The 20,692-nt window shown below is 40.6% G+C and overlaps 2 protein-coding genes across 4 annotated transcripts in view; one reads left to right on the top strand and one right to left on the bottom strand.

Annotated features, from left to right (window-relative positions):
* Positions 1-20,692, bottom strand: part of MFSD6 (major facilitator superfamily domain containing 6) — an 82,217-nt gene that overhangs the window by 22,888 nt on the left and 38,637 nt on the right. For both annotated transcript variants that reach the window (XM_055379259.2, XM_055379260.2), the window contains exon 3: positions 9,038-9,135. In XM_055379259.2, coding sequence (XP_055235234.1) covers positions 9,038-9,135 — 98 coding nt within the window. The remainder of the gene's footprint in view (positions 1-9,037; positions 9,136-20,692) is intronic.
* Positions 1-20,692, top strand: part of NEMP2 (nuclear envelope integral membrane protein 2) — a 208,083-nt gene that overhangs the window by 170,323 nt on the left and 17,068 nt on the right. The window lies entirely within an intron of this gene.

Genomic DNA, 20,692 nt, shown 5'->3' with positions numbered 1-20,692 from the left:
GGGATAAAGCAAGGGTGGTAGGATAAAGAGACAGACTTTGCTTATTTTTTTTTTTAAGGAAGACCCTCTTGTATGGTTCTGGCTAGGAACCAAAAAACGGAAGTGCTGATTTTTCAGAGTCAAGATGCCCAATGATGAAAGACAACATCCCATTCCCCAGCCTTCCCCTTCCCCAGACTAGGTCTTTGGCAATCAACAAGTAACATTTCCAGTCAAGGAATTAAGGGCTATATATTGTGAGAGTGGGCTTGTCCTCCAATGAAATCATTCAGTGATTTGTTTTAATCATGTCCTGCCTTACTGCATCCTAAATAGAGTCTCCTTTAAGCACACGGACTTTAAAGCCATTTGGACGAGCCTTGTAAAGGCAGACGAATCCAAACTAGCAAAACAAACCTCTTCAGTCAGAAATGTATTTCTGTGATGCAGGATTTTATTCCACATGAATAATCTACTGTTTTCCATGGGGTGGGCATGGGTCAAACAAAGGCAAGGGATTTTGATTTTGTTGTACAGTCAAAATAGTCAGCACTCACTTCTGCCAGGGAATGAAACCATCTCCTCCAGCATTAGAAACAAAGAGCTCTGTGGAAACTGGCCACAGAGCCCTCTGTTGCACTAGGAGGCTGTATTTACAGATCCTCTTCCCTGGCTTCAGACCAGTAACTAGGTTTCTACTGGCATAGGGGAGAATAAGATGAAACACAGAAGTATGTATCGTAGCCTGCCCTAGGAAGCAGAATTCCTGTTTAGATTCAGAACATGGCCAGCTCCCTAAATCCTGGGATAATATCCCTGAGGTGCATACAAGTATTATAAAAACATGTCCTGGGTTGGCAGCTTGAGATGATAAATGCTTCAAGCCCTAGCCCCGGCACACCACGTATGCTCCCTGAAGAGGCCATTCTGTTCTGTTCTGTGCCTTCGCACACAGCTCTTCCCCCATGCTGGAATGCCTACTCTCTTTAGACCACCTGGTAGATTCCTATTCGCCCTTCAGAATCTAGCTTATGTGATTTTTGTAGGGAATTTTTCAATACAGTCTTCATCCTCCCACTCCCTGCTTCACAAAGTTAATTATTCTCCTTAGGGTAAGCTCCTTATCTGCTACCTAACACATTTTTCTATGATTCCATCTAACATGCTGTATAGTTATTATGTGTTTACACATCTGGCTTCCAGAACAGTTGGTGAGTCCTTGTGGCCTGAGTTAATATATGTATATATTTTATTACATTCTTAGCACCCAGCATGCTGCCTGGCTCTTAGTCACCATTTAATATATCTTTAATAAATTAACAGGAAAATGCATTTTTAAATTCACACAGCATTTGTTTTTTCCTCTTATAAAATTATTCTGTTGTTCTTTAACCGTTTCATGGATGTTCTCTTTTCTTGGGTCACTTATGGAAACCGTCCTTTTCCACCTAACTCATTTTAAACTAAAAGGATAAAAAAGTTATATGCATGTATTATTATAATATATAGTCGTTTCTTTTCTGTAGGTATACAAATCTTTATTTATAGAGTCTGCACACTGTAGCATACCAATAAATAAAGCAATTAAGCCAGGTCAGGATAAAACAGGAACCAGAGGTGGGAAATCCTAAGAACTGTGTTGCATATTACCTTGTTATTGAATCATTCTTACCTGCAGTTCCTGTTTAATGCATTGTTATTCTTTTTATTATTATTATTATACTTTAAGTTTTAGGGTACATGTGCACAACGTGCAGGTTTGTTACATATGTATACATGTGCCATATTGGTGTGCTGCACGTATTAACTCGTCATTTAACATTAGGTATATCTCCCAATGCTATCCCTCCCCCCTCCCCGCACCCCACAACAGTCCCCGGTGTGTGATGTTCCCCTTCCTGTGTCCATGTGTTCACATTGTTCAATTCCCACCTATGAGTGAGAATATGCGGTGTTTGGTTTTTTGTCCTTGCAATAGTTTGCTGAGAATGATGGTTTCCAGCTTCATCCATGTCCCTACAAAGGACATGAACTCATCATTTTTTATGGCTGCATAGTACTCCATGGTGTATATGTGCCACATTTTCTTAATCCAGTCTATCACTGTTGGACATATGGGTTGGTTCCAAGTCTTTGCTATTGTGAATAGTGCTGCAATAAACATATGTGTGCATGTGTCTTTATAGCAGCATGATTTATAATCCTTTGGGTATATACCCAGTAATGAGATTGCTGGATCAAATGGTATTTCTAGTTCTAGATCCCTGAGGAATCGCCACACTGACTTCCACAATGGTTGAATTAGTTTACAGTCCCACCAACAGTGTAAAAGTGTTCCTATTTCTCCACATCCTCTCCAGCACCTGTTGTTCCCTGACTTTTTAATGATTGCCATTCTAATTGGTATGAGATGGTATCTCATTGTGGTTTTGATTTGCATTTCTCTGATGGCCAGTGATGATGAGCATTTTTTCATGTGTCTGTTGGCTGCATAAATGTCTTCTTTTGAGAAGAGTCTGTTCATATCCTTTGCCCACTTGTTGATGGGGTTGTTTGTTTTTTTCTTATAAATTTGTTTGAGTTCTTTGTAGATTCTGGATATTAGCCCTTTGTCAGATGAGTAGATTGCAAAAATTTTCTCCCATTCTGTAGGTTGCCTGTTCACTCTGATGGTAGTTTCTTTTGCTGTGCAGAAGCTCTTTAATTAGATCCCATTTGTCAATTTTGTCTTTTGTTGCCATTGCTTTTGGTGTTTTAGACATGAAGTCCTTGCCCATGCCTATGTCCTGAATAGTATTGTCTAGGTTTTCTTCTAGGGTTTTTATGGTTTTAGGTCTAACATTTAAGTCTTTAATCCATCTTGAATTAATTTCTGTATAAGGTGTAAGGAAGGGATCCAGTTTCAGCTTTCTACATATGGCTAGCCAGTTTTCCCAGCACCATTTATTAAATAGGGAATCCTTTCCCTATTTCTTGTTTTTGTCAGGTTTGTCAAAGATCAGATAGTTGTAGATATGTGGCATTATTTCTGAGGGCTCTGTTCTGTTCCATTGGTCTATATCCCTGTTTTGGTACCAGTACCATGCTGTTTTGGTTACTGTAGGCTTGTAGTATAGTTTGAAGTCAGGTAGTGTGATGCCTCCAGCTTTGTTCTTTTGGCTTAGGATTCACTTGGCAATGCGTGCTCTTTTTTGGTTTCGTATGAACTTTAAAGTAGTTTTTTCCAATTCTGTGAAGAAAGTCATTGGTAGCTTGATGGGGATGGCATTGAATCTATAAATTACCTTGGGCAGTATGGCCATTTTCACGATATTGATTCTTCCTATCCATGAGCATGGACTGTTCTTCCATTTGTTTGTATCCTCTTTTATTTCATTGAGCAGTGGTTTGTAGTTCTCCTTGAAGAGGTCCTTCATACCCCTTATAAGTTTGATTCCTAGGTATTTTATTCTCTTTGAAGCAATTGTGAATGGGAGGTCACTCATGATTTGGGTGTTTGGCTGTTACTGGTGTATAAGAATGCTTGTGATTTTTGCACATTGATTTTGTATCCTGAGACTTTGCTGAAGTTGCCTATCAGCTTAAGGAGATTTTGGGCTGAGACAATGGGGTTTTCTAGATATACAATCATGTCATCTGCAAACAGGGACAATTTGACTTCCTCTTTTCCTAATTGAATACCCTTTATTTCCTTCTCCTGCCTGATTGCCCTGGCCAGAACTTCCAACACTATGTTGAATAGGAGTGATAAGAGAGGGCATCCCTGTCTTCTGTCAGTTTTCAAAGGGAATGCTTCCAGTTTTTGCCCATTCAGTATGATATTGGCTGTGGGTTTGTCATAGATAGCTCTTATTATTTTGAGATACGTCCCATCAGTACCTAATTTATTGAGAGTTTTTAGCATGAAGGGTTGTTGAATTTTGCAAAGGCTTTTCTGCATCTATTGAGATAATCATGTGATTTTTGTCTTTGGTTCTGTTTATATGCTGGATTACATTTATTGATTTGCATATGTTGAACCAGCCTTGCATCCCAGGGATGAAGCCCACTTGATCATGGTGGATAAGCTTTTTGATGTGCTGCTGGATTCGGTTTGCCAGTATTTTCTTGAGGATTTTTGCATCGATGTTCATCAGGAATATTGGTCTAAAATTCTCTTTTTTGGTTGTGTCTGTGCCAGGCTTTGCTATCAGGATGATGCTGGCCTCATTAAATGAGTTAGGGAGGATTCCCTCTTTTTCTATTGATTGGAAGAGTTTCAGAAGGAATGGTACCATCTCCTCCTTGTACCTCTGGTTGAATTCAGCTGTGAATCCATCTGGTCCTGGACTTTTTTTGGTTGGTAAGCTATTAATTATTGCCTCAATTTCAGAGCCTGTTATTGGTCTATTCAGAGATTCAACTTCTTCCTGGTTTAGTCTTGGGAGGTTGTTTGTGTCAAGGAATTTATCCATTTCTTCTAGATTTTCTAGTTTATTTGCGTAGAGGTGTTTATAGTATTCTCTGATGGTAGTTTGTATTTCTGTGGGATCGGTGGTGATATCCCCTTTATCATTTTTTATTGCGTCTATTTGATTCTTTAATCTTTTCTTCTTTATTAGTCTTGCTAGCGGTCTATCAATTTTGTTGATCTTTTCAAAAAACCAGCTCCTGGATTCATTGATTTTTTGAAGGGTTTTTTGTGTCTCTATTTCCTTCAGTTCTGCTCTGATCTTAGTTATTTCTTGCCTTCTGCTAGCTTTTGAATGTGTTTGCTCTTGCTTCTCTAGTTCTTTTAATTGTGATGTTAGGGTGTCAATTTTGGATCTTTCCTGCTTTCTCTTGTGGGCATTTAGTGCTATAAATTTCCCTCTACACACTGCTTTGACTGTGTCCCAGAGATTCTGGTACATTGTGTCTTTGTTCTTGTTGGTTTCAAAGAGCATCTTTATTTCTGCCTTCATTTCCTTATGTACCCAGTAGTCATTCAGGAGCAGGTTGTTCAGTTTCCATGTAGTTGAGCGGTTTTGAGTGAGTTTCTTAATCCTGAGTTCTAGTTTGATTGCACTGTGGTCTGAGAGACAGTTTGTTATAATTTCTGTTCTTTTACATTTGCTGAGGAGTGCTTTACTTCCAACTATGTGGTCAATTTTGGAATAGGTGTGGTGCTGAAAAGAATGTATATTCTGTTGATTTGGGGTGGAGAGTTCTGTAGATGTCTATTAGGTCCGCTTGGTGAAAGCTGAGTTCAATTCCTGGATATCCTTACTGACTTTCTGTCTCGTTGATCTGTCTAATGTTGACAGTGGGGTGTTAAAGTCTCCAATTATTATTGTGTGGGAGTCTAAGTCTCTTTGCAGGTCTCTAAGGACTTGCTTTATGAATCTGGTTGCTCCTGTATTGGGTGCATATATATTTAGGATAGTTAGCTCTTCTTGTTGAATTGATCCCTTTACCATTATGTAATGGCCTTCTTTGTCTCTTCTGATGTTTGTTTTATCAGAGACCAGGATTGCAACCCCTGCCTTTTTTTGTTTTCCATTTGCTTGGTAGATCTTCCTCCATCCCTTTATTTTGAGCCTATGTGTGTCTCTGCACGTGAGATGGGTTTCCTGAATACAGCACACTGATGGGTCTTGACTCTTTATCCCATTTGCCAGTCTGTGTCTTTTAATTGGAGCATTTAGCCCATTTACATTTAAGGTTAATACTGTTATGTGTGAATTTGATCCTGTCATTATGATGTTAGCTGGTGATTTTGCTTGTTGGTTGATGCAGTTTCTTCCTAGCCTCAATGGTCTTTACAATTTGGCATGTTTTTGCAGTAGCTGGTACTGGTTGTTCCTTTCCATGTTTAGTGCTTCCTTCAGGAGCTCTTTTAGGGCAGGTCTGGTGGTGACAAAATCTCTCAGCATTTGCTTGTCTGTAAAGTATTTTATTTCTCCTTCACTTATAAAGCTTAGTTTGGCTGGATATGAAATTCTGGGTTGAAAATTCTTTCCTTTAAGAATGTTGAATATTGGCCCCCACTCTCTTCTGGCTTGTAGAGTTTCTGCCCAGAGATCAGCTGTTAATCTGATGGGCTTCCCTTTGTGGGTAACCCGACCTTTCTCTCTGGCTGCCCTTAACATTTTTTCCTTCATTTCAGCTTTGGTGAATCTGATAATTATGTGTCTTGGAGTTGCTCTTCTCGAGGAGTATCTTTGTGGCTTCTCTATATTTCCTGAATTTGAATGTTGGCCTGCCTTGCTAGATTGGGGAAGTTCTCCTGGATAATATCCTGCAGAGTGTTTTCCGACTTGGTTCCATTCTCCCTGTCACTTTCAGGTACACCAATCAGACGTAGATTTGGTCTTTTCACATAGTCCCATATTTCTTGGAGGCTTTGTTCGTTTCTTTTTATTCTTTTTTCTCTAAACTTCTTTTCTCACTTCATTTCATTCATTTGATCTTCCATCACTGATACCCTTTCTTCCAGTTGATCAAATCAGCTACTAAGGCTTGTGCATTTGTCACCTATTTCTCGTGCTGTGGTTTTCAGCTCCATCAGGTCCTTTAAGGACTTCTCTGCATTGGTTATTGTAGTTAGCCATTCATCTAATCTTTTTTCAAGGTTTTTAACTTCTTTGCCATGGGTTTGAACTTCTTCCTTTAGCTCGGAGTAGTTTGATCGTCTGAAGCCTTCTTCTCTCAATTCATCAAAGTCATTCTCTGTCCAGCTTTGTTCCATTGCTAGTGAGGAGCTGTGTTCCTTTGGAGGAAGAGAGGTGCTCTGATTTTTAGAATTTTCAGTTTTTCTGCTCTGTTTTTTCCACATCTTTGTGGTTTTAACTACCTTTGGTCTTTGATGATGATGATGTACAGATGGGGTTTTGGTGTGGATGTCCTTTCTGTTTGTTAGTTTTCCTTCTAACAGTCAGGAGCCTCAGCTGCAGGTCTGTTGGAGTTTGCTGGAGGTCCACTCCAGACCCTGTTTGCCTGGGTATCAGCAGTGAAAGCTGCAGAACAGCGGATATTGGTGAACAGCAAATATTGTTGCCTGATCGTTCCTCTGGAAGTTTTGTCTCAGAGGGGTACCCGGCCGTGTGAGTTATCAGTCTGCCCCTACTGGGGGGTGCCTCCCAGTTAGGCTACTCGGGGGTCAGGGACCCACTTGAGGAGGCAGTCTGTCTGTTCTCAGATCTCAAGCTGCATGCTGGGAGAACCACTACTGTCTTCAAAGCTGTCAGACAGGGACATTTAAGTCTGCAGAGGTTTCTGCTGCCTTTTGTTTGGCTATGCTCTGCCCCCAGAGGTGGAGTTTACTGAGGCAGGCAGGCCTCCTTGAGCTGTGGTGGGCTCCACCCAGTTCAAGCTTCCCAGCCGCTGCTTTGTTTACCTACTCAAGCCTCAGCAATGGCGGGTGCCCCTCCCCCAGCCTCACTGCCACCTTGCAGTTTGATCTCAGACTGCTGCGCTAGCAATGAGGGAGGCTCCGTGGGCATAGGACCCTCCAAGCCAGGTGCGGGATATAATCTCCTAGTGTGCCGTTTGCTAAGACTGTTGGAAAAGCACAGTATTAGGGTGGGAGTGACCCGATTTTCCAGGTGCTGTCTCTCACCCCTGTCCTCGGCTAGGAAAGGGAATTCCCTGACCCCTTGCACTTCCTGGGTGAGGTGATGCCTCGCCCTGCTTCAGCTCACGCTCACCACGCTGCACCCACTGCCTGACAATCCCCAGTGAGATGAACCCAGTACCTCAGTTGGAAATGCAGAAATCAGTAGTCTTCTGTGTCACTTACGCTGAGACCTGTAGACTGGAGCTGTTCCTATTCGGCCATCTTGGCTCCACCCTCCTGTTATTCTTAAATGACACAAAACTGAGATGTGTGCCTCCCCTCAAGACCCTTCCAGAGTTCTAATTATTAGAAACAATAATTTCTTATTATTAAAGACCAAGTTTCCATTTTCTATATATTTGTAAACAAAATCTCCTTTCACTAGCTACACCATTGCATCAAATCTGAGAAAAGCATCTTAAAGTATATATATATACTTGAATTTTATAATTATAATGTGAATATAAATTATATCTCCTTTCAATTAGGATAAGTTCTTTTTTCATTGCTATGATGGAATTTGATGAATGAGCTGGCATTTTGTACATTCCGTTTAGATGTATAATTATGAATCTTTCATTTTAAAAGATTGAAATTCTCAATCTTTCATCATGACAATTAATCACATTGATTACACCGCATTTGTCTCCTTAGGGTAAGGGAAAATGATAATGGCAATCTATAAAGCTAATGAAATTGTATATAATCAAATCACAGACTGTTTAGTGCAATTAATGATTTAGTAGCCTGGACCGTCACTCAACTCCAGCGATCTTGTCCTGAACCTTTATTTTAATCATGATGCCAATCAGGACTTTTCAGGATGTGGTCAGTACTATATGAGCTAACATGGCAATGAGCTTTGAATAGTAATCCATTTTTTCGGCACTCTTCAGCTACATGACAAGAGCCTTCTAGAAACTTTCAGTTGTGTCTTGATGGGAGACAGTACACTGAAGCAAAGAGAATTCAGGGCAGGACATTTGAGCAGAGATTTTTTAAAGTTCATGGAAAAACAATGGTGTGGCTATAAAACTTTAGTTATAAGTCACCAGATGTGATAAAAATAACTGAAGAGATAAAATAATTATGACAACAATCTTTTTTCAGTAACTATAGTTAACCTACAAAACTAAAAACACCAAAAACTTTAAAAGATAAATATTTTTATATCTTAAAACCACCCTTGGATGTCCATGTCTAATAGTTGTGCACAGGAGTTTATTCTAGAGTTCCTCTTCCTTTGTTTAATCAGAAGGGTGTGGGTCAAGTCCAGCTTTGTTTGGCTCAACACAGGGCAGCACTCAGGTAACCAAGGAACCATCCCTCCTGATGTCATCTCTTCCTTAACAACCACTTCAAAATCACATGAAACAGTAGGCCTGCCCTTCCTTTATAGAATCAGATGCTGAAGGCCACTGGGCTTTTAGCCACAGCTCAGGGAAGGCAGAGAAATAATTTCAATCCCAGCTGTTAACTTACCTTGAAGAACTTCCATGGGGAGAACAGTCCAGGCATTCTCCAGGTAGGAAATATAAATATAGCGAGCCGTATTGCAGGCCAGGCCAATGTACAGAACCCTAAAAAAAAATAAAAAAATAAAAAATAAAAATAAAATTAAAAAAAAGCAAAGGAAAATAAACTGAGTCCCTAATATACAATCTAATATGTGTACAAAACATGCAAATATTACCTACCTTTTCCTTCCCCAAACCACCCATCATCCAGCAGACTCCAAACTCAGGAGTGGGAAAACTGAAGGACAATTACATTTAAGCATGAATTTAGTAATAAGAAGATGGCTTCTAACATATCTGCCCTCAGCCTTTTCAAAATGCTTGTTAATATAAAAGCGAACATCACCCTTCCTGAAACTTAATTTGTAGCAGAGATGATGCTTTTTTAAGATAGTCTGGGCGCACTGCCATCAGTAATGACATTACTGGCTTCCTTCCAGGTGGCTGTAGGAGAACTATGCCTGGGATTGTAACCACTTCACTACAATGGGGGAAGGAAGGATAAAAATGAGAATGTGTAAACACGAATGTGGCCTTGCTCATAATACCCAAGATACCAAGCAGTTTCACAAGGAGACTCTGAAGGTCATTGAAAACTATCATTCACTAACTACTATAAACTATTTGGAAATCAAATAGTTTCTCCTATCAGTTCAATGGATACATGTTCATCTTTTAAAAAATTCATGGTATCATATGTTTACAAAACTAATAAATATACACCAACCTCTTGCATTCTCTCACCCCCACCATTACCGCTGCCAAAAGTATAAGTAGAAAGAAAATAAGCAAAGGCCTGAAGTGGTGCACCCAAGCATAAGGTTTCAATCTCTCGTTCTGAACTGGATGGGCTGGTTTGGAAGCAAAGAGTGGCTACTTCTCTGCACAAAATACACCCTAATGGTAGGGATTTATCTTTCTCCCTTGTTTTCTATTTTCTGTTAATTTTCCTAACCTTAATGCTCTGTTTTCTGAATCCAATTTGATGAAAAGTAAAAGGTAAAAGAAAGAAACCAACACGACAATCAGTGGTATTTTCCTAATCTTGCTTTTTATGTTAAAATCATTCCTGACTGAGTGTATTGACTCATGCCTGTAATCTGAGCACCCTGGGAGGCTGAGGCAGGAGGATCACTTGCGCCCAAGAGTTCAAGACCAGCCTGGGCAACATAGTGAGAACCTGTCTCTACCAAAAAAAAAAAAAAAAATTAGCCAGGCTTGGTGGCACACACCTATAGTCCCAGCTACTTGGGAGGCTGAGGTAGGAGGACTGCTTGAGCCTGGGAGGTCTAGGCTGCCCTGAGCCATAATCCCACCACTGCACTCCAGCCTGGCAAACAGAGCAAGACCCTGTCTCAAAAAAAAAAAAAAAAAAAATTCATTCCTATAAACACTGTTCCCTTTTTCCCAACACTGAATCAACAAAGGGAAATGCTCTCAGACACCCAGCTATCACTAATCTCACATATGGAAAAGAAAGATGAAGAAAAGACAAAAAAGAAAAAGTTGAAGGGTGTGGATGAAATAGGCAACAGATATTAGAGGGATTTAGCAGATTCTCAGTGAAGTATTACAAAAAGTCTGGGTCATCTTGTTCTATGGACATTATGTTCTTTGTACTTGTGTGTTTCGAGAAGAAAAGTACGTTTCAATCTGCCTTAATGAAACTTTTATTGAACAAACTTGCTACAGATTCATCAGTTTCCCTCTGCTAGGGAAAAAAAAAAGCCACAGGAAATTAAAATGCAAAATATACTACATGAACACACAAGTTAAACAAACCTGTGCCTCCTTTTACAAATTCTAAGCCAGCCCTGTGGGTGGCCTCTCTTTACCCTAACTCAGGGGTCAGCAAACACTTTTCTATAAAGGACCCCACATTAAACAGTTTAGGCTTCATGAGCTACATGGTCTCTGTTGCAGCTCCTCAGCTCTGCTGCTGTAGCATGAAAGCAGCCACAGGCAATATGTAAATGAATGAGCATGGCCATGTTCCAACAAGAGCTGAATTATGAACACTGAAATGCAAACTTCATAAAATAATTTTCATGTGTCACAAAATCTTATTCTTCTTGTGATTTTTTTTCAACCATTTAAACATGTAGAAACTATTATTCTTAGTTCACGGGCCATATAAAAACAGGCAGCAGGCCAGATTTGGTCAGTGAGCCACAGCTTGCCACTGACCTGGCCTCGCTCCTTAATTCTTTTTCTTTTTTTGAGACAGAGTCTCGCTCTGTTACCGAGGCTAGAGAGCAGTGGCACGATCTCGGCTCACTGAAACCTCCGCCTCCCAGGTTCAAGCAATTCTCCCGCCTCAGCCTCCTGACTAGCTGGGATTACAGGCATGTTCCACCATGCCTGGCTAATTTTTGTATTTTTAGTAGAGACAAGGTTTTGCCATGTTGGCCAGGCTGGTCTCAAACTCCTGACCTCAGGTAGTCCGCCCACCTCGGCCTCCCAAAATGCTGGAATTACAGGCATGAGCCAGCTCCTTAATTCTTAACCTTGGCTGGACATCAGATTTACCATGGTAACTGTTTACAACTACAGAAGCTGAGGCCCACACCTATCTCAATAAAGATCTCTATGGTTGAAACCCAGGCATTTTGAAAGTTCCCCAGGTTGTTCTCTTACTGAGCCAGGGTGGAGAACCAGTGGTCTAACTCATTCCAAGCTGTCCCCAGTAATACTGTCATATAATCCCATCATAAAACAATGTTGGTAATCCACTTTCCTAGTGTTCACAAATTGTCTATCCTGAAGCTGTCTTTTGAGCCCACCTCTGAATCAGGGTTGCCATGACAACTGTAATTCAATCCAGGCCATAGTCCAAAACTCCTGGCTTAAAATAACCCAGTGTCAATTGATCCAGTTTAGGAGGTAGATTGTGCTTTGCCTTCAAACCTCTTCCCAGATGGAATTCAGTCACTGGAGTGACCGGTTCACAACTTCTGGGACCCTTAGGTCTCAGATTGCCATCAACAAGCTGAGTGGCTATGAATTTGATATAGCCTTCCCTTCTTTCCCACATTTCTACTTTCACAATTGATAGTCCTTTAGGAGCAAACAGGTAAGCTAAAAAAGAAAACACAAAATAAGAAGTATCCAGGTCAAGGTTATTTCATCTCTCTGAGCCTCAGTTTCCTCATATATCAAGTGGGGATAAAAACATGTATTCTGTAGGTTTGTTGTGAAAATGACAACACAATGACTTGCCCAAAATAAGCACTCAATAAATGATTCATCATCATCATCATCTTAAGGAAAAGTATCCAAGTAAATACTCTTTGGTTTCTGACAAAACTTTTATCCCAGAATTCCAAAAGACAAGAGCATTTGCATTCCTTCCTCACCAACCATTTTGAGGAAGCCAGTGGATTCAGGAAATCAGCAAGGGTAAAATTGTGAGCAGAAAGAAAGACAGCATTTGGATCTATGAAAAGGCAAAGAAGTACACATATATTTACTGAATAGTCACTGAAAAGTACTTCAGTATCAGAATAGGATATTTAAACTGCCATAGTACGCACTGTTATGACTGAACCATGTGTTCCCCCAGTTCATGTGCTGAAGTCTTAAGTTCTGACCCCCAGTACCTCAAAATGTGATTGTATATGGAAATATAGCCTTAGAAGAGGTAATTAGGTAAAATGATGTCATATGGATAGGTCCTAATCCAATATAACTGGTGTTTTTACAAGAGATTAGGACACAAACAGGCACAAGGGAAGAAATAAAAACTCTGGAAGAAAACCTAAGCCAAAGAGAGAGGCCCTTGGAAGTAACCAACCCTACTGACAATTGATCTCGGACTTTTTGCCTCCAGAACTGTGAAGAAATAAACTTCCGAGTTTTTTTGTTTGTTTTTTGCAATGGCATGATCTTGGTTTGCTGTAACCACTGCCTCCTGGATTCAAGCGATTCTTCTGCCTCAGCCTCCCAAGTAGCTGAGATTACAGGTGCATGCTACCAGACCTGGCTAATTTTTGTATTTTTAGTAGAGATGGGGTTTCACTATGTTGGCCAGGCTGGTCTTGAACTCCAAACCTAAAGTGATCCACCTGCCTCGGCCTCCCAAAGTGCTGGGATTATAGGCGTGAGCCACCACACCCGGCCATAAACTTCTGTTTTTTAAGCCACCCAGACTGTGGTACTTTGTGGTAACCCAAGCAAATGAACACATTCACTCTAATAAAGTTAGGGATTTGCTAATATAAAGGAATTTAAAGCATATTTTACTGGATCATTTTCTAGACAATCAAATTCTTTTTTATGCTGAATATGAGCATATGTTCAGGGTCCTAGAATTTTTTTACATAAGATTATACATAAGATTACTGATGTATAATCAGTAATCTTATGGGCACTGATGTCTGGAAATACAAGACACTGAAAAAAAAAGTCTCTCCACGAGATACAGATACCTACTGAACACCTATAATGATAAAACTCAAAAACAACATGACTGTCCTATTTCAGAACAGGAAGTCAGTAGTAATAAAAATAGACAAGAAACAAAGGCAATTTTAGAACAGGTGGTTGGTAAACTGAAGTTATCTATAAAGAGGAACACAATTGATAAGAAGCAAATGATGCAGCAGAAAACACTACCCTGTGGAAAACCCAAATCACCTGCCACTCATTTTTTATCCTGTATTTGAGCAAACTACAAGAGTAGGAGAAAAAAATTGTTACAGATTCTAATTTCTTATATAAGCACAATTCACAGTATTAGCAGTTTAAGCTGATTTGTGGTTATCTTACAATAAAACTGGTATTTTTTTCCAGAGTGTTCAAGACATAGATACAATGAATTATGAGTCATTCTGTAATTCCTAACAGTGTAGTTAGTTGTGAGACCCTACTTTTCTAAATTTAACCAACTATAATATGGCTAAATCCACCCTCCCCCACCCCCACCAAAAGCCACTAAAAACCACAGTGAACATAAATTTTGCTCAATAAACATTTATTAAGATGCCACTATCTACCATATACTGTGAGGGGAGTAAAAATGAAGAGGAAATCTACTTGGTCTTCAAGGGACTTACAGCCTAGTTGGGAAGACAAACACATAAACAAATAAGTTAAATATAATATACTAAGAGATATCCAAAGAGTGCAATGGGACCACACAGGAGAGACCCTTAGCCAACCCTGGCGGTTGAGGCCACCTGAGTTAGAAGTGGTTGGCCAAAGAGGGCAGAAAGAGCATCACAGGCAGAGGAAACAAAGCGAACAAGGGTTCACCATATAATCTCAAGCATCTGTGGCCAGACAGGGTGACTGAAAGACACAAGAAGGATTACAGTCTAAGGATTTTTGAAGAAAGATGTGAACTTTTCCAGTCCAGATACAGTCTGGATATTATTCCAGAAACAACACAGGGTGTGAGCAGCAAAGAAAGACCTAAGTGGAGTTATCCTACAATGCCCAGATCTGAGACGCAAAAGAGCAGCACCACCAGAGAACCCATATTCACCTAATGACTGATGGCAACAAGCATTTTGCAAAGCCCCTGGCAGAGAAACAAAACTTCCCAAAATAATTATAATAATACACTGGATACAAATGAAAGACCCCAGATGAAGATTGTTTTTTATCACTTGGAAGTTCAGTATTTGCAGTTAGACTGACACTTGTCTACAGTTTGTGTTGCAAGCCCTCACGCAAAGATGCACGCACACCAATGCATACAAGGTTGCTCGAGGCCAGGGTGGGAGATGAAGACAGACCAGCAACAAACCAAGATTCAAAAAGCAATGTTTCAGACAGGTCACAGACCACTTGGGCAATTTCCTCAGCTATACCTGGCTGGAGTTTTTACTAGATTTCCTAATGAAAAGAGCTGGTTGTTGACACCAGATCCCTGGAGCACAGTCTACAGTCTGCCTCATATATAAACTGGATTACGTTTTCTGTATGGTAGACAGTATATGGTGCGCCCTTAGATTGGGCTCCATCATTCTCAGCTTTTTATTTTTATTTTATTTATTTATTTATTTTTGAGACAGGGTCTTGCTCTGTTACCCAGGCTGGAGTGCAGTAGCGTCATCACAGCTCAATGCAGCCTTGACCACCAGAGCCCAGGTGATCATCCCACCTCAGCCCCCCAAGTAGCTGGGACTACAGGTGTGCACCATCACGCCAAGCTAACTTTTGATTTTTAGTAGACACAAAGTCTCACTATGTTGCCCAGGCTGGTCATGAACTCCTGGGCTCAAGCAATCCTCCTATCTCAGCCTCCCAAAGTTGCTGGGATTATAGGCATGAGCCATCCACCTGGCCCCAGATTATCCTTTTATGGTCTATATAAACTTGTCCCTAAAAAAAATTTTTTTTTCTTCAGAATTGTTATAGATGTCTTCCTAGAGTAGGCAGAGTGGGCAGACATCAGCTGCTGATTAGAGTGGAGACTCCTGTGCTCAGCACAAGCACTTGATGTGCCCTCCTCCCCAGGAATGAAGCTTATTTCTATGTAATCACTGATTCACACTGTTGACCTGAATAAGATGATGTTCTCTATTGTCAGTTTAAGAGAGTAAGAAAATATATATCCAAACTCTTTAGAAAATAACTAAAATATAAAGGATAGGCCTTGAAAGAATTAAATCTTAGTCTAGAAAATTTGTTTTCTCATAACTGTCCCCCTCCTCCCAGCTATCTTCCGTGATATGTTACTGTGGATATCTTGCCAGGATTTCTGTGTCCCTGACTAGCAGAATAGGGTTTTGCTGTAACTGTCTGGAATCTCTTGTCTTCTCTCCCCTTTTTTTGTCCTCTCCATGGCATCTCCTGCATCCTGTGTCCCACTCCAGGACTGGCTGGTTTGAAAGAATCACAGCTGGCATTCCTTGGGATTCCCATCCCAAGAAGGTGGCCTGAGTTACATCATGGTACCCTCCTCTAATGCTAGAATGGTGGTAAGAGTGGCCAGAGAGGAGAGGAGACAAGGCCACAGAATCAGTGACCTGAGCAACAGGCAGGAGCTGCCACAGCTCATGTTCAGACCAAGTGCTTATCTAGAAGTAACAGGGCTGACAGTAGCTCTCTCCCTTTTTCCAAGATATGACTTGGGGCACTGGTACCTCTGATTCTGAGAGTCCCACTGTTGAAAGGGATCATCCCTTCCAAGAAGCCTCCCAAGATGTCTCCAGGTATAATTAGTCCTCCTATCCCCCGCTGTTCCTCTGCTACACTCTTTGTTTCCATTAGAGGACTCATCACAGTCTGTTGCACACCGAAGACTGAGACCCTGGGAGACAACGGCCATGTCTTCTTCCTCTTTGTACTCAAAAAGAGCCTGCCTTGCTCAGGCACTCCATGAATCCATAACATCATTTAATATAATCTTATGTAAACTGATAAAATATGAGGGCAAAAGGAAGCATTACTCTCATGAAAACAGTATTTGTCAACAAGCTACTGTCATTTTGGATGGTGCAATTCTTAATTGTGTGGGATCCACCATTCACTGCGGGATGTTTAAAATCCCTGACCCTTGGGTGCTAAATGCCAGTGTCTGAAACACTAAAATTTGTCCTGTGCACATTTTTAAATGGCTCCTGTTGAGAACCATGAGGTAAATCTCTTAAAACAATGGTTATTCTGTTCCCATTTCTCCATAAAAGGTCTGTATGTGTACTCAATATGGAATCAGTTAATATCCATATTCACATTATATTAATACAAAAACAAACCAAGAAGGAGACAGACAGCAAATCACGAACAATGATTATCCTGGAAATCTGCAATGATAGGGCCCTTCATCGCCTAAGGAGTATATTTCTGTAGATTTTGAGTTCGTATAGTGAGTTATGTACTTCTTAATAATCACATAATAATAAAGATTTAAATGGTGGGGAAAAAAGTACTGTCAAATTAGGCATGGGAAAGGCAACCTTTAAATTTTTAAATTAAAAGACTTCTGCTCTCAGATTGTTCTGAAAGTATATTAAGGTTCATGTTCCACACTAAAAATAAAATTAAAACTGGTAGAAATCATAGATTGTAGATACTACAGTTTAAATATCTGTATACCCTCCAAAATTCATATGTTGAAACTAATTCACCAATGTGATGATAGTATGAAGGAGGTGATTAAGTCATGAGAGTGGAGCCCTCATGAGTGGGTAAAAGAGGTGTGAGGGAGCTGTTTCCCCCTTTTGCCCTTCTGCCTTCTGCCATGAGAGAACACAGCATTCGAGGCGCTATCTGGGAGGCAGAGAACGAGGCCTTTACCAGTCACCGAACCTGCCAACACTTTGATCTTGCACTTCCCAGCCTCCAGAACTGTTTGGCATTTAAAGCAAGGTAAAAGATATTGCAGAATATTAAGTATTGTAATATTTATGTCAGAAAAAGGAAGTGACACATACAGCTACATACTTACATATGAACAGAATATCTCTAAAAGGATACAACACTAGAACCTCATATAATGGATAGTCTCTAAGGAGAGGAATTGGGGGACTGCCCAAGGGGTGGGAGAGAGACTTTACTAAATACCTTTTGAATGTTTTTCCAAGTGCATGTCTACTTTCTCAAAGAATGAACAGACATCAAGTCACTGTGTTTCATGCAGTAGAAACAGACCCATTAAATGATGTGTGATGTCTGACCCATGGTTCTCAACCTGAAGGGATCACTGTCTGGGTTTCTATTTTGGCTTCAAAACCATACAACATTCTAGCTAAGTTCATATTTAAATTATTCCTTTCTTTTGAAACTCTTGGGAGATTGGGTGTGGGTAAACCATATAGTTGTCCAAAGAGTTAAGAAAGACATAGGAAATAGTGTTGCCATAATCATTTTCTTCCTGGACAAAGAAATGGTGTTCTGTGTCAGACTTAACAAGAGTGCTTGTTTGCTTCAAGAGCTGCATGGATCATCAGAAAGTCTACGTAACACAGTAGGAACGTCTGCATCAAAATTGCTGATATAAAGAAGATTCTATTATAAAACATCTTTCCTTGTCACCTTGTCTGGCACAACACTGCCTAGCTCTCAGTCCTCCCACTTGCAGGAATGACAAATGGACTCACTCGGCCACCATCCCCACCTGTCTCTGTGTCTTGATATTCTTCAGCTCTCACCCAGCTCCATCTCATGCCTGGTCCATTCCCTTTAATATGTGATTGCAGCATCACGTGCCTCTCCTCACAACACTTATCTTGGTTGTAACAGTGCACCTACAACCTGACTGCATTCTGCATGCAGGGTGAGGACTTTCATATTATGCTGGCTCATTTTTATCCCCACAATGCTTGACACATACCAGGCACTCAGTAAATAGTCCCGAACTGAAGAGAAAATATGAATACTTCAAATAGAATATCAATTAACAAATACTTATTGAACATACTCTATGCTAAGTGCTAGGGATATACACTATGCACATATTATACATGTGTGCATACGCGAGTGTGTGTATGCTTAAGATATCTGATTATGTTATAGGAATAAGTGATGGGTATGTGAAAGAATGAATGGACTTAAAAAAGAGGCCTAGAAATATATTTTAAAAATAGATGTCTATATTCTGCAACATTTTTGACTAACATTAATAGGCTATGGTTGAAAATAAATATTTTTATTTATGTGGACAAACAATAAATAGCTCAATGAGTAGCTGATTGCAGTTTGTTTATTTGGAGCATCCTGAAGCACTGTGCAATGGAACTTCAGCACATGCTCTGAGCAGATAACAGGGTTCTGCTCACCACAAGCCTATCTCACCAGAAGAGTAAGAGCTAGGATATAAGCCACAAAGCTCAGAGTCAGTGGTAGTCCCACAGCATAGCTGAAGGGACCACCAAGGAGATCCTGGGAGCCACCAAGCTTCTATCAGCCAGCAGGTATGGCTGGCCACTGACCCATCCTTGTAGAACAGAGCATAAGAATCACATTGTATGTCAGAGAGTGAATTAGAAATAATATTTAGCTGTGTATGTTTTCTGCAGCTACTAATACTTCCTTCTATTGTTTCTGCTAGAAAGAGAAAAGGTAGAAGTAGTTTGGGTCTGAGTCTCTACTAGCCAGAAATCATTTTGTTGTGTTCAGATTCTTCCCTCTAAAATGACTGATAAGCTAAGAGTGTAACTATGGTCACCATCAGCAGGATCACTGTGCTGGTCACTGTGCTGTGACCATGTTTACATCTGTCCATTGTTATTTTAGTTTATCTGTTTTTTTCTTAAGTTGTGTGTATCTCCAGGTAGAAAACTAGAGATGTTTAAAACAAAAGAGAACCTTGATTAATGGAACCCAACCACTTAGAAGACACAATATGCTGTTTTGTTGTTATATTTTTCTATTTAGTCAAATGACTGAACATATACACACACACACCCCCTACAATTTTGTTTAAAAATTTCCTAGGATATGGCTTAAGGTATACATATGACACAAACAGTATTATTTCCTGAGAAGAATCACTGACATTTGGCATAGCCGCTAATTTTAAAAAGGCCTCAAGAGTTTTACTTGACCCTAAGCTAAATTTGACGAAGCTGAACAAGTTCATCAAAACTCAGGTTGAAGCAATGTCATGACCAAATCAAAAGCAGATACTAATCCTGCTGTTCCTGACTGTGGCCAGACACAGCAGGAATGGGTACACTTAAGGGCATCACATCTTAAGAGATCACTGACGAAAACAAAAGAGAAAGGAGCCACAATATGGAGGGAGGAAAAAAGGAGTCTTGGATAGGATGTTCTGGGAGAAACCCCTAGGGAGTTGGAGAAGCAAAGCTGCAGGTGAGACTCAAGGATGGGAAGGGCTTTTCTACTGAAGAGGGGATGGACCCACTCTCTACGTCAGACTTGGGAGCAGTCGGTACAACAGATGTTCTTGTTTTACCTTCTGCTAAGCAGAAACTAGGGGAGAGCATGATTCTCTGTTCTCAGCTGAACTTGATCCTAGAGCTGCCTGGGACCTCTGGCGCAGGCCTTATGAGTAAACCTGCCCAAAAGGAGACAGAGCTAATAGAGGGAGAGATGCAGGTTCTGATCGCGTCATCTGAGACTTGGTTAAAGCTACACCTCTGGTCATTTGCTGGACTTCTCAATTGGACAATACAGTCCCCATTTTACTTAAGCTTCTCTGGGTAAGGTTTTTTGCCACTTTCACTGAAAGAGTCTCAAGTGACCTCCACTGCCTTTGGAGACAGCAAGTTCCATATCTCTAGAAACGGTCAAGCAAAGGCTAATAACCGTCTGTCAAGCACTCGGGGGGAAGGGAATCTAAAACTGGGGTGAAGCTAGGCCTACAGGACTGTATTAGTTTGCTAAGGCTGCTGTAATGAATACCACAGACTGGGTGGCTTCAACAACAGAAATTTATTTTCTCACAGTTCTGGGAGCCAAAAGTCCAAAATCAAGGTGTTGGCAATGTTGGTTTCTCCAGGGCCCCTCTCGTTGGCTTGCAGACAAGTCATCCTCTCCCTGTGTCATCGCCTATCTTCCCTTGTGCCTGTCTGTGGCCCCAATCTCTTCTCACGAGGACACTGCTCATAACAGATGAGGGCTGACCCTAATGACCTGATTTTAATTTCATGACATCCTTAAAGACCCTAACGTTAAATATGGTCACACTCTGAGGTACTGTGGGTTAGGA

The sequence above is a fragment of the Gorilla gorilla genome, chromosome 11 (genome assembly GCF_029281585.2).
Source record: "Gorilla gorilla gorilla isolate KB3781 chromosome 11, NHGRI_mGorGor1-v2.1_pri, whole genome shotgun sequence".
NCBI classification, from domain to species: domain Eukaryota; kingdom Metazoa; phylum Chordata; class Mammalia; order Primates; family Hominidae; genus Gorilla; species Gorilla gorilla.
Note: the sequence above shows the minus strand (reverse complement) of the source record. Positions and strands in the feature narration are given on the sequence as shown.